This window comes from Geotrypetes seraphini, chromosome 4 (assembly GCF_902459505.1).
Source record: "Geotrypetes seraphini chromosome 4, aGeoSer1.1, whole genome shotgun sequence".
Taxonomy (NCBI): domain Eukaryota; kingdom Metazoa; phylum Chordata; class Amphibia; order Gymnophiona; family Dermophiidae; genus Geotrypetes; species Geotrypetes seraphini.
In genome coordinates this window covers 239,696,636-239,710,600 of record NC_047087.1, presented here as the reverse complement: position 1 = coordinate 239,710,600, position 13,965 = coordinate 239,696,636, and the positions used below count along the sequence as shown (strand labels likewise).

The 13,965-nt window shown below is 40.7% G+C and overlaps 1 protein-coding gene across 3 annotated transcripts in view; it reads right to left on the bottom strand.

Moving 5' to 3' along the window:
• Positions 1-12,532, bottom strand: part of HERC4 (HECT and RLD domain containing E3 ubiquitin protein ligase 4) — a 230,565-nt gene extending 218,033 nt beyond the window's left edge. For 2 of the 3 annotated variants that reach the window (XR_004539287.1, XM_033942822.1), the window contains exon 1: positions 12,071-12,207. Coding sequence is in view for 1 of the 3 variants with exons in the window: in XM_033942823.1 (XP_033798714.1) it covers positions 12,424-12,428 (5 nt within the window). In the remaining 2 variants the exon portion in view is untranslated. Of the gene's footprint in view, positions 1-12,070; positions 12,208-12,423 lie in introns of those variants that run through there. The other variant, XM_033942823.1, reaches the window with a different exon arrangement.
• Between the last annotated feature and the right edge of the window lie 1,433 nt (positions 12,533-13,965).

The window sequence follows — 13,965 nt, the reverse complement described above, 5'->3', positions numbered from 1 at the left end:
AAAATAAATTTTTGCTTGTTTTACAATCAGTCATAAGACAGAAAAAAAAATTACTTTCCATCATAGGTTAATAGTCAGATATGTACACTGCAATTTTCTCTTCCATTACAACATTAGCTGAGAAAGAATTTCACCTCCAGTGGTTACTACTTGTAAAATAAAGTCCGTGACGATTTTTAGAATTTGTAACTCATATAGTGCATTGACTTCTCCTTATAATATGCTTCTTGAAGATTTAAATTTTAATCTTGAGGATCATGAGGCTCTTGTATTATTTGAACTCTTTAGATTATATAATACCATCTTCTGTCAGGACTTATCAGAAGGGTCATCAGCTTGACTTGGTTACTCTGTCTAATAAAGAATTATTATTTCCATCTATATCTCTGTCTGATTTTTCTTGGCAGGAGAGTCTCCAGTCAGACCATTACTTATGTATTTTTACGCTTAACTGGAAGAAATTTATTCCTCTTAAAAGTAACACTTCTAGGAGGGTCACCTCCCATGGCTATATAAATACAACTGAATTTTGGTCTAATTACAATTTGAAATTCCCTTCGCCCTACTTCAGATTTTCTTTAACATTGGAAATCTTCTATTTTGGATAGTATTGCTTCAAAGAGAACTTGTACTTACTGCCAATGTAAGTCTGATTGTTGGTATGATTTCAAATTGTTGTTAATGAAGCGTGATCTTGGATGTCTAGAACATACCTGGTATAAGTCAGACAGAGCGGAGATTCGAGAACAATGGAGAATGAAAGTTTGCAAGTATAAGGGACCACTGAAGGATAAGTGTAGTAGAACATCTAACCTTAATGCTAAGAGTTTGCTCAACTTGGTACACAGGTTTTTTAATGTTAGAAGTTTTATATTACCAACCCATGACTGTCCACTGACATCAGAGATGTTAGTTTAATATTTTTGCATTGATATCATTCATGCCTTATGATTGTATAACTTATGCAACTGATGTATCATGTCTTGCAGCTCTGAGTTGGAGTACCTTTGAGTGACCGACCTGATTTACGTTTAAAGAAAGAGTTCTCCTTTAAATTGAAAGGAGGCCTCTTTATATAATTTTGGTGGACACGGATCCAGAGAACAAAGAGTGGGCATATGTTTTTGGTCACAGCAGTCATATTATTGTAGCTCCAATTATAAAGGATTGGAAAGGGTCGGTTAACTCAGTTGCTAACTATAGGCCTATAGCCTCCATTCCTTTCTTAGTTAAACTTTTGGAAGGTCTAGTTTCTCTTCAATTAACAAATTATGTGGAACATTTTGATCCACTGAACAGTTCACAATCTGGTTTCAGATCGTTCCACAGTACAGAAATAGTACTGGCATCTCTATTGTACTGTTTAGTAGGGGATTTGGGCCTTTAATCTTACACTTTGATCTTAGCTGTGCCTTTGACCTTGCTGATGATAGCATATTATTTCAATGCTTGGATTCCATGGTAAACACTGGTTATGTTTTTCAATGGCTTCATTATTTCTTGTGCTCGCATTCTTACCAGCCATTATTTGACAATACTCACCAAAAATTGGAGAGAAAATCTATCTTCTTCTGTGATACTAACATAATATATACTAACAATAATCACAGCTTTAATTTTAAAAACATTTCAAATTAAATTTTTATGTGAAAAACTCAGACCCTGAACCCGTGAAAAATAGTGTAATAACACCACCTGAGGTTCATTAGGAGACCATCATAGTTTTTCACTGTCCCCATATACCATCCATACAATATAACACAATAAATACACCAGGTACTTATCTGAATCGGATGGATTATCGCTGTTATAGAACCACAGAGGTTTATGAAGTGCCAAGTGCAATAAAAAAAGCAAATATTAAGTTGATTGAAGAAAAATTGACTCTAATGACCCTGTCCCCCCGACTCGAGTTTCAAGTCTTCTTCAGGGAAGGACACTAGCAATCCAAAACACAAATATAACTATTAGAAGAAATCCTATCTAAAAGCAAACAAAACCCACTATTTATGGGCTCAGGAAATTAAATTATTTCCCATAAAGGTTAAACATTTTAATTCTCAATAGGAAAACTATATATAAATACCTGTTAGTGGCGCAAAGCTTCAAAGAGGTAACCTTATCGGGACGGGCTGACCGAAAAATGAGAATGGAAATACTACCCCGGGACACTCCATATATTCCAATCCCACCGGAAATGACATAAAAGTGCCGGAACTGACGGAACCCCAACCAGGAAGTGATAGTATACCCACGCCGAGGAGTTACGTAAGCAACCATTCAATTTCATGATTTAAACCATGCGGGGTCAAAGTTTGCCATTCAAAAATAAATCACTGTTCTCTCCGGATCAAAGACCCAGAGAGATCTCCCTCTGAGTCTCTGATCTGGATGAGAACAGTGTACTTGAGTTCATCAATAGAGTGTGATTTCTCTATCCAGTGGGTCGTAAGGGGGGCGGACATCCTGTGATTACGAATACCACTTAAGTGTTCAGAAATCCTGGTCTTAATCTTGCGAGATGTTTGGCCAATATAAAATTTGTTGCATGGGCATTTAATGCAATATATTACCTCGGCAGAGTCACAATTTGTATCCGATTGTAATTTAAATTTATTCCTTTGACCTGTCGGGATATCAACATACACAGTATCCCGCACATGCTGACATAGGCGGCATTTGCCGCATGCTTTATGAGGAGAGAAATTTCTTATATTAGATCTCAACTGCCTATATTTTAATTTTTCTCCTAAATTCGGGGCCCTGGAAAAAGCAAATTTAGGTCTCTCTTGAAAAGCCGTATGATATTGAACAACCGGCCAGTGTTTCAAAATAATTTGTTTAATATCGGAATTTTTACTGGTATGTGGCATAACACATACCATCTCATAAGAATTATTCTTATTTTTAGAAGATGTTTTCATAATCCAGGGCCTGTGGCAGTTTTTTTGCTCGTTTCCAAGCCTTCTTGATTACCCTATGAGGATACCCCCTATCTACAAAATTATTGTACATTCTAAAGGCTTCTTCATTGAAATCGTGTTCTCTAGAGCATATTCTCCTAAGACGGAGAAACTGCCCTATTGGAATGCTGTTTCTTGGGGCCGTGGATGGAATTTAAGAGAAAAATTAAAATATAGGCAGTTGAGATCTAATATAAGAAATTTCTCTCCTCATAAAGCATGCGGCAAATGCCACCTATGTCAGCATGTGTGGGATACTGTGTATGTTGATATCCCGACAGGTCAAAGGAATAAATTTAAATCACAATCGGATACAAATTGTGACTCTGCCGGGGTAATATATTGCATTAAATGCCCATGCAACAAATTTTATATTGGCCAAACATCTCGCAAGATTAAGACCAGGATTTCTGAACACTTAAGTGGTATTCGTAATCACAGGATGTCCGCTCCCCTTACGACCCACTGGATAGAGAAATCACACTCTATTGATGAACTCAAGTACACTGTTCTCATCCAGATCAGAGACTCAGAGGGAGATCTCTCTGGGTCTTTGATCCGGAGAGAACAGTGATTTATTTTTGAATGGCAAACTTTGACCCCGCATGGTTTAAATCATGAAATTGAATGGTTGTTTACGTAACTCCTCGGCGTGGGTATACTATCACTTCCTGGTTGGGGTTCCGTCAGTTCCGGCACTTTTGTGTCATTTCCGGTGGGATTGGAATATATGGAGTATTTCCATTCTCATTTTTCGGTCAGCCCGTCCCGATAAGGTTACCTCTTTGAAGCTTTGCGCCCCTAACAGGTATTTATATATAGTTTTCCTATTGAGAATTAAAATGTTTAACCTTCATGGGAAATAATTTAATTTCCTGAGCCCATAAATAGTGGGTTTTGTTTGCTTTTAGATAGGATTTCTTCTAATAGTTATATTTGTGTTTTGGATTGCTAGTGTCCTTCCCTGAAGAAGACTTGAAACTCGAGTCGGGGGGACAGGGTCATTAGAGTCAATTTTTCTTCAATCAACTTAATATTTGCTTTTTTTATTGCACTTGGCACTTCATAAATCTCTGTGGTTCTATAACAGCGATAATCCATCCGATTCAGATAAGTACCTGGTGTATTTATTGTGTTATATTGTATGGATGGTATATGGGGACAGTGAAAAACTATGATAGTCTCCTATTGAACCTCAGGTGGTGTTATTACACTATTTTGGTTCAGGGTCTGAGTTTTTCACATAAAAATTTAATTTGAAATGTTTTTAAAATTAAAGCTGTGATTATTGTTAGTAGATATTATTTGACAATATACTTTCTCAACTCTGGAGCAACCCTTTCCCCTCTGGTTTTTAATATTTATCCTCTTTGAGAATTATGTTATCAGATTTGGGGGTTAAATTGTTTAACTATGCAGATGATATTACTGTCGTCATTTCTATTGCATCAGTTCCCTCAAAACATTGCAAGGAAATCTCAAGGGTGATGTTTGCTGTTGAGGAATGGACAAAGGAATTTAAATTGAAAGTAAATTCAAATAAAACCAAATTGTTCTTTGCTATGCCAACTAAACTTACTGAGGATTATTTGTCATTACATGGGGTACAATATCCTATTCTTTCTACTTTAAAAATATTAGGAGTCCTCTTGGACTCAAATCTTACTATGCGAGCACAAGTGGATGTGGTAGTAAAAAAGACACCAAGCCCTTCCTAGCAACCAATGGAAACCAACACCTTCTCTCCCTCCCTCCCCCTCCCGCCTCCCAACTTGCAGAATTCTTCAAAAAACAAGATCACAACTTCCAGGTCCACCTTCAACTGCACCCCCAAGTCTCCTGGACAAGGTAGCACTACCCCTCCCCCCCAAGAAGGAGAGTCCATTGCAGAAAACAGAACATGAACCAACTTCCCAACAGTACAATGGCCTAACCTGAATTGACTCTACTAAAAATACAGCCATGCAGCAAACAACCTTAACAACTGTCCCCCCTTTCCTACTACAACCATCCATCCCATGGAAATTAAACTATGGAAATTATATTTACTAAGGGCTATTTTTCATGACTACGCTTTCAATTATTGGTGCAGTCTTCAGTTTTATCATTTTTGGACTAAGTATTATAGTCTATTTTGCTGGTCTACAAAAGAATTTTCAGAAACTGCGATTAATTCAGAACTCTGCAGTACGACTGATTTTTAATTTGAAAAAACTGGATCACATTACTCCACATTATCCTTATTCCGATAGAGGCCAGGGTAGTTTTCAAATTTGGCTGCTTTTGTTATACGGCACTTTATAGTCTATTGCCATGTTATTAGTTTGACCAATTTGCTTTCAATACATCAAGGTGCCCTTAACATTTTTCTGCTTTTTTATATTTCCTACTGCAAGGAGCTGTCCTACAGCGGGAACTCATGGCAGCCATGTTAGCTTGCGGCTCTTCATAAGCAGGAGTGTACAAAATTCGCTCCTGTCCTGCTTCACCGCTAGACCACCAGGCTTTAAAAGTAAGTTGTGGAGGGGTCTGGTAGGCAGGAGGGAGCTGGGGGTGGGTCAGAGTCAGCCTTAAGTAAGTTGTGAAGGGGTCCAGGAGACAGGAGGGAACCGGGGTGGGTCAAAATCGGCACTATAGTTATTCATAGGCCGGCTTTGCCCCTAACCCCTGCATGTATTGAGAGGGAAGTGTAAGAGGAAAAGATATTGGCTTTTCAGGCTGCTAGTTGGAAGAGAAAACTAGGCCCTATAATATGAGCATCTGTATCTTATGATCATTATAAGAAAATGTTAAAAAACATACTTAAGCTATTTTTTTAAAGAATAATGTGGATGTAATGTATGTTTCCATTGTTATTTTGTAATTCTCTTTATGTTAACCGCATAGAACTGTGATATGCTGGTGGTATTTATGCATCAGAACACAACTCACTGCTCCAATTGCACAACCTTTCAATTGAGAAATTTCTATTAGGAAGAAGGGAAGGAAATAATGTAAAGGAAAAGGGGAGTTAGACTTAGCTCATGCCTTTTTCAACTGTAGCTCAAGGTGAGCTTACTTTCATAAAAGTAGATATTTTCCTATCACTAGAGGGCTTACAATCTAAGGGGCAAATGCAGTAAAGTGAGCTAGGCTTTAATATGCACCAATTTGGTTGGGTTTAGAACACAATTGGGAATGAGGGGTAAACTAGGTAAAAAGCACAAGCTAACCAAGCACAACACCTAACATATACACCAGCATTCTAGCTATTCAGTGCAAATGCAGAAAAGTACCAAACATCCAGATGTGTCCTCAACAGTTGACTCCATCAGGAAAATGCTCAAAATCTAACAACAGCTGTGTTGAAACTTAGCCTAACTCATTATGGCTGTCAATAATATAAAAAAAGCTATAGTAAAGACAGCATCTATGGTGTATTTTTCAAAATAGTCAATGTAAACAATTTTTTACTTTTAAAGTCTTCAGAATATGTCAACCAACACAACAGCCAAATAGTTTTTGGCTTGGTCTCTCAATCGGCATGTTCGTCTTCATCAGACTTAGTTTTATACTTTTTAGTGCTCTGTGCTCATTATGTCTAAACTCTGTGTTGCTTCTAAATACATAAATACTTATTATAACTTTTTTAAAAAAGGAAGAAAAACTTTGTACTTAACTTCAGCAGTGCATTAGCTCTGCATGAGCATTTTTGATAATTCTCCTTAAATGTTGGGTGAGGACCTGTCGGCTCAACATGTTTCTTCTTTTTTTTTTTTTTTTAATTCTTTATTCATTTTAAAACTGTCAACAAGTGTAACGATTACAATCAAATACACTTTAATATCACTTATTAATCTAGCAAGGATTATACATGTTTCACCCGAAGACTTTTTCAAGAACGAGTCTCCACTTCAAATTCACTCCGCAGCATCCCAACTGAGAATTACCAAAAATGCTCATGCAGAGCTAATGCACTGCTGAAGCTAAGTATAAAGTTTTTCTTCCTTTTTTTAAAGTTATATAAAGTATTTATGTATTTAGAAGCAACACAGAGTTTACACATGATGAGCATAGAGCACTAAAAAGTATAAAACTAGGTCTGATGAAGACAAACACGCCGAATGAGTGACCAAGCCTATAAACTATCAGGCTGGTGGTTGGCATATTCTGAAGATTAAAAATGTAAAAATTTGTTTATATTGAATATTTTGAAAAATACACCACAGACAAAATCTAGCATTGGCACTGGAGGCAATTAATGCCAGACTAGAGAAGAATGCTGAGCAACAAGTTATAAAAACTAACAATTTTCCAGATTTGCAAGAATTTTTGTGAGTGACCATGTAAAATCTGTGAACAACACTCCTAGAATGTATGAGCAATTGCTCATGTGCTCATCTTAAGAGGTAACATAGCTTACTGCTGAACACCTAATATCAGCATGGAGCAAGCATTAGGGTGCTTGAAGAGAGGATTTCTCATGATTCTGTCTTTAAAAATCTGCTGATTTTTATTTTAGAAATAGAAGGAAGCTTTTGCAAACCCCTAAATCAGGGGTATCAAACTCAATCACATTAAGGGGCCGAAATCCAAAACTGAGGCTAAGGCGCAGGCCAGACCCCACCCAATCTCTGCTCCAGGCCCCACCCCCATAATAGTACTAATTATAACACCATTTATTCCATTCATTTTTCAAATATACACACACACACACACAATATAATCTTATTAAAACATAATGGTTAACCACAAAATAAAATTACACACAGCACACTGTATGCTTCTCAACATTCATTCTTACCAGAACACAGAAAACCCCTATGCAAACACGGGACCAAAAACAAAAAGTACTAATATATACAAAGGAAACCCTAAGATTCAAGACTTTGTATGTAGTATACACTCCCAAAGAAAAAGAAACAAATGTATTTCTTCCTGAGCAGTTCAAAATATTGACAGCAGATTAAAATTCTCAAAATTGACATAATTCAAACACTAAATCTATATACATAAAATCGGAGGTATGTGTGTATGTATGTGTGTGTGTATGTGCCGCGATCACGCAAAAACGGCTTGACCGATTTGAACGAAACTTGGTATGCAGATCCCTCACTACCTGGGGTGATATGTTCTGGGGGTCTCGCGGCCCACCTGCACACGTGGGCGGAGCTACAAACAGAAAATCAGATTTCACCCATTCAAGTCAATGGAAAAAATGTAAAAAGCTGTGGGACCGATTTGAACGAAAATTGGTATGCAGATCCCTCACTACCTGGGGTGATATGTTTTGGGGGTCTCGCGGCCCACCTGCACACGTGGGCGGAGCTACAAACAGAAAATCAGATTTCACCCATTCAAGTCAATGGAAAAAATGTAAAAAGCTGTGGGACCGATTTGAACGAAACTTGGTATGCAGATCCCTCACTACCTGGGGTGATATGTTCTGGGGGTCTCGCGGCCCACCTGCACACGTGGGCGGAGCTACAAACAGAAAATCTGATTTCACCCATTCAAGTCAATGGAAAAAATGTAAAAAGCTGTGGGATCTCCAGTTATTTTACTTAGCAACCTTGACCCACCAAAACTTTGCAATGGCACAAGGCTTTGTGTAAAGAGGTTACTGGCCAATGTAATTGAAGCGACTATCTTAACCGGAAAGGGACAAGGTGAAACCGTATTTATCCCGCGGATACCACTTATTCCAACAGATCTTCCTTTTCAGTTTAAGAGATTGCAAATTCCAGTGAGACTTGCATTCTCTATCACAATCAACAAATCACAAGGACAGACTATTACATACTGTGGAGTGGATTTAAGATCCCCCTATTTTTCCCATGGACAACTCTATGTTGCTTGCTCAAGGGTGGGTTCACCCAAGAATGCATATGTTCTTGCTCCTGGAGGTGAAACTAAAAATGTTGTTTATAATCAAGTTTTGTGTTAGTTGTATTGTATTCATTTTGTCAAATATTTCACTTTATAATTTTAATATTGTTCTTTTTATAAAGCTGTAAAAAAATAATTTCATTCACCACTATAAAGTATCTTTATTTGAATCCATTTACAGTGTTATTGCTATAATTAAATACCCGTGCAACGCCGGGGCATCAGCTAGTTGAAAATAAAATCATTCCCCCTACCTTTGTTGTCTCCCTCCCTCCACACCGTGCCTCATTCCGGCGGGTGTCTTACCTTCTGGCCGGCTCTAACCTGGCCATTTTATGCAGCCTGTGGTCCGATGCCCCCAGTGTTATCTTGTGGCCGGCTCCCTCCTCACAGCCACAGTGTGCACGAAGCCGCGTGCAACGGCTCCTCGTGTGTCCTGCGTCTGAGTCGGAAGCCTTCTCTCTGACATCGCAACATCAGAGGGAATGCTTCTGGATGAGGCACGAGACGTGCAAGGAGCTGCTGCACGCGGCTACGTGCACACTGCAGTTGTGAGGAGGAGGGAGCCGGCCACAAGGTAACACTGGGGGCATTGGATTGCAGGCCGCATAAAACGACCAGGCGGGCCGGATTCAACCCGCGGGCTTTGAGTTTGACACCTGTGCCCTAAATTATAGCAATGGCAGTGAGATGACTGCAAATCAGCGCAAACCTGAAACTGAAAGCACACATTGGTACCTTTTTTCTATGCCTTTAAATATAAGCTTTCCAACTTGTTTTACTTGGAAGACTTATATTTAAGTTGGAAACAGATGCTAATGTGTACTTCACCTTTGGGTTTGTCTGGCACATGTGCACAAGAGCTAAGCTTGCCTCACAACTCTTGTGCGCATGCACCAGGATTATTCCTCCCCCTTAACTTCCCAATGCTTGCTCAATGCTAACAGTACACATATAATTTGCATGCTATTAGTGTTGGGAAGTTATTTTGCTGTGCTATTTTTGTGATATTTCCCAGAACTGTCCCATACAGAAACAGAGTTTTAAGCATTGGCCCACAGGTGACCCCCCCCCCCCCCCTCATAGTTTTATTGGCAAAATGCAGGAGTGGCTTGCCACTGCCTTCTCCCAAGGCATGGAAGATAAAATGATTTGCCCAAGGCCACATGGATCCATTTGAACCTGGGCCTTCCGGTTCTAAGCCCACTGTCTAACCATTAGGCTACTATTCCTCTCCTCCACAGAAAAGTACACAAACACAAAAAGGCTAAACACAACAAAGGGCTTTTAAAGCAAGATCTGAGGGAAAATAAAAGATTACACTTCTCCCTCCGTATTCGCGGTTTCGATTATTCGCGGTTTCCAGTTTGCTGGCTCCTCCCCCTCAATTATGTCAGCTTGCATAGAGAAATTGCCAATTACAAGCGTTTGCAGAGAAAATCACTGGTTCCCAGTACTTTCTTCATCCTGTTTTGCCTCTCCTTCAGGAACAGGCCAGGTTATTTGCGGTTTCACCATATTCACAATGGTTTTTAATAGAAAACAGAGAATAACATATGAAAAAGTTATTTGCGGTTTTTCTGTATTCGCAGGCCTGTTAATCCCCTATCACAGTAAATACAGAAGGAAAAGTGTACCTTGGAACTCTTTCCTTAAAAAAAAAAAGAAAGAAAGAAAGAAAGCTGTGGTCCTTTACACTCATAGTAGAGCATGTGGTAGGTGTGCTGACACAAAGGCCCCAATTCTATAAAGTCCACCCAAAGTTAGGCACTGAGATCAGCACTGATTCTATAAAACTTAAGCGCCCATTATAGAATCATGTTTACAGTTGCCTAAGCATGCTTAGGCAAAGCTCACCGTCCTAACATTTAGGTATCCCCAATTTATGCCAGGGTTTTCTATGCCTAAAGTTAGTCACCAATATCAGAGCCTAGCAGCAACTGATTCACGAAGAGGTGCTGAACTCGAAAACACGCCCATGATCTGCCCCACTTAACCACACCCATCCTAGCTTTAGGCTAGGCACCCACTTTTTATAGAATCAAGGTTTTCCAGTTAAGCACCTTTCAATTAAGTCCAATTAAAGCTGACTGTGAGTGCCAATATCGGTAGTGATTAAGCCTATTTATCAATTAACTCTCTTTTACAAAACTGTGGAAGTGTTTTTTAGTGCAGGCCAGCACACTGAATGCTCTGCACTGCTCCCGATGCTCATAGGAACTCTATGAGTGTCAGGAGCAGCACAGAGCATTCAGTGTGCCAGCCGGCTCTAAAAAACGCTTTTACGGTTTTGTGAAAAAGGGGATAAGTTAGGCACCAATATCAGAACCTAACTTTAGGTGAACTTTATAGAATCAGGGCCAAAAAGTATACACATATATCTGCTCATGCATGCTGAAATAACATTCTGCACATATACTATTATTAATTATTTATATAGTGCTTCCAGTCCCACACAGTACTGCACAGTCACAAAGAAGAATAAAACAGTCCCTGCTCGAAAGAGCTTACAATCTAAACAGCTAAGACAGACAAAACAGGATGTCATGAATACAGTTAAGGGCAATGGATAATCAGCAGGCTGGGTTGGAGAGCAGAGGAGTAAGGTTAAGGATGAAGACTATATCAAAAAGGTGGGGTTTTAGTCTGCTTTTAAACAAGGGAAGGGACCTGACAACATTTTTATGTGAAAATTAGCGTTCCAGCATTGTGGGTACTAATCTGTGCAAAAATTATAGCTGTCACTAGCATAGACCTGCGTTCTCACCCAAGTTAATGCACATTACATAACATTTTTTTGCACAGGGACAATTTGCATATTATTTGGTTAACATTATTATTTCTATAGCGGTTACTGCATTGGGGAGCAAAACTTTGGTATTACTTTTGTGCCAGGAAGTCATGCACTAAAGGTTAGTACAGGTTTCTACATCGGTCCCTAAGTTGGTCTATGAGGCAATGGAGGAAAAACTGACTTGCCCAAATATCACAAAGAACGCCAAAGGAATTAACGACTGCTCTAACCATTAGGCTACTCCTCCACTCAAATACACAGCGGTACCATATCACGCGCATTAGGCGGGTGACACACGCATTTGAACGGTCTTAAACTCCTCTTCCCTCCCCCGCGATCTACCATCTCTCCCGCTATCCCCGGTCAGCATGTCTCCTTCTCTCTTCCCCGAAACCAAGTCCAGCACCTGCCCCTCGTTCCGAAGCGCCCCACCCCCGCGTCCTACCTGCCAACTTTTCTTTCAGGTCGCCCGCCCCGTGGCCAGCCCCGCAGTGTTCCTTCTCAGGCGTCCAGCCACCTCTGACGCAACGTCTCTTTTCTTCGGCCGTCCCGCCCTGCCGGAAACAGGAAGTTGCATCAGAAGGGGACGGGACGAAGCGGAGGGAAGAAGCTTTGCGTCAGAGGCGAACGGTGAGAGAAGGAAGGCTGCGTGACCGGCCGCGGACGACCTGAGAGAAAAGTTCGACGGTAGGATGCGAGGGTGGGGCACCTCAGAATGAGGGGGTAGGTGCCGCTCTGGGGGTTTAGGTTTGTGAGGGGTCGCGTGTGGGTTGTTTGAGTGTCTGCTTCGCCGCTCACCGCATTTGGTAAACGTTGTTTCCTTGGGGTGGTTTCGACTTCGTTGACTTTCCTGGGTTGGGGTTGTCCGAGAGTAGCACCCGTCCTTGCAAATTCCTAAGGAGAGAGCGCCTGTTCCGATTGGTCGAGAGCAACAATTTGTGATAGGCCTTGTGTGTATCCAGTGAAAGGTATTATGAGCCTGCGAAGCGTCTTCTAAATAAAAATAAAAAAAGAGATCCGACAAATATCAGTCTGTAATTTATCGGCTTGACCCATAACTCTTTTTAAACATTGTCATTACACTGATCACTTTCCATCATCCAATACCATGGATGATGATGATTATATTAGGTTACAGATCACCAATAGTAGATCAGCCCTTTACTCCTTGAGAGACTAAATGGCAAAATCCAAGACTTGTCTTTGGTAGCTCACCTGGATATGATAAAGGTTCCTCCAGCATGGGGGTGGGCGCAGACATGTTCACCTCCTTTGAGAGTGCTGCTCTTTTCCAGTGTGACCTTAATTTTGTACTCTGTGTCCTGGGAGAACACTCCTTTGAAGCTTTTAAGCATACTACCCTGAAGGATCTGGCGCTGAAGATGGTGTTTCTAGAGGCAATTTGTTTAGTGAGGTGGGTCTCCCAAGTTGCAGACTTTATTCTGTGGGGCCCCTTACCAGTCTTACTCAGAGCCCTCAGTTTCAGTTGTACCCAAGTTGATTTCTTATTATCATCTTAATCAGGTGGTGATTCTGCCAGCCTTCCAAGCAGGGCGATGGTTCTGATTCTTTGCACAAGGTCTATAAGCTGGGTGTGCAGAGGGGGATGTTAAGCTATTTGAAAGTGACTACAGTAATTCCTTTCAAACGTTTCTCAAGTTCAGGGGCTGCAAAAAAGGGTGACTGCATCCAAGGCCTCCATAGTGTGCTGGATTATACTGGCCAGTTTATTCCAGCAGAAGATACCTGCTGAATGAAGACCTACTCATTGTTGCATTTCTTCATAAAGCATGACAAGTTAGTCATCCTAGCCCAGGGGTGGGCAAACTTTCTGACTCATGGGCCACAATGGGATCTTAAATTTCACAGAGGAGCCGAACCTTTTTAAATCCTCTCTAGTATCTTTTTAAATCCCCCCCAAGTACCTTTTTAAAACACCCCCGCCCCGTCGTACCTTTTAAAATCCCCCTTATAGCCTGGTGATCCCGTGTGTATCGTCAGGAGTAAGCTTTCTGTGCTCCTGCCAGGCCCCGCGCCACTTACTGAATGACTGCCGTCAGTTCTCTAAAGCAGTGTTCTTCAACCGCCGGACCGGTGCTGGTCCGCAGAAAAATCCTGCCGATCCACGCTGCACCGGCGAGATCGACGAGGTTAAATTTCCTGCCGACTGCGGTGGTGTTGGCGGAAGACTGCTGTTCCACCCAGCCTCCGGCGATCAAGACAGGCTGCCGACATCGGGGCCTTCCCTCTGTGAGTCTTGCCTATGCGGAAACAGGAAGCAGAAAAAAAATAGGCGGGACTCAGAAAAGGAAAACCCCCAATATCGGCAGCCTATCTTGA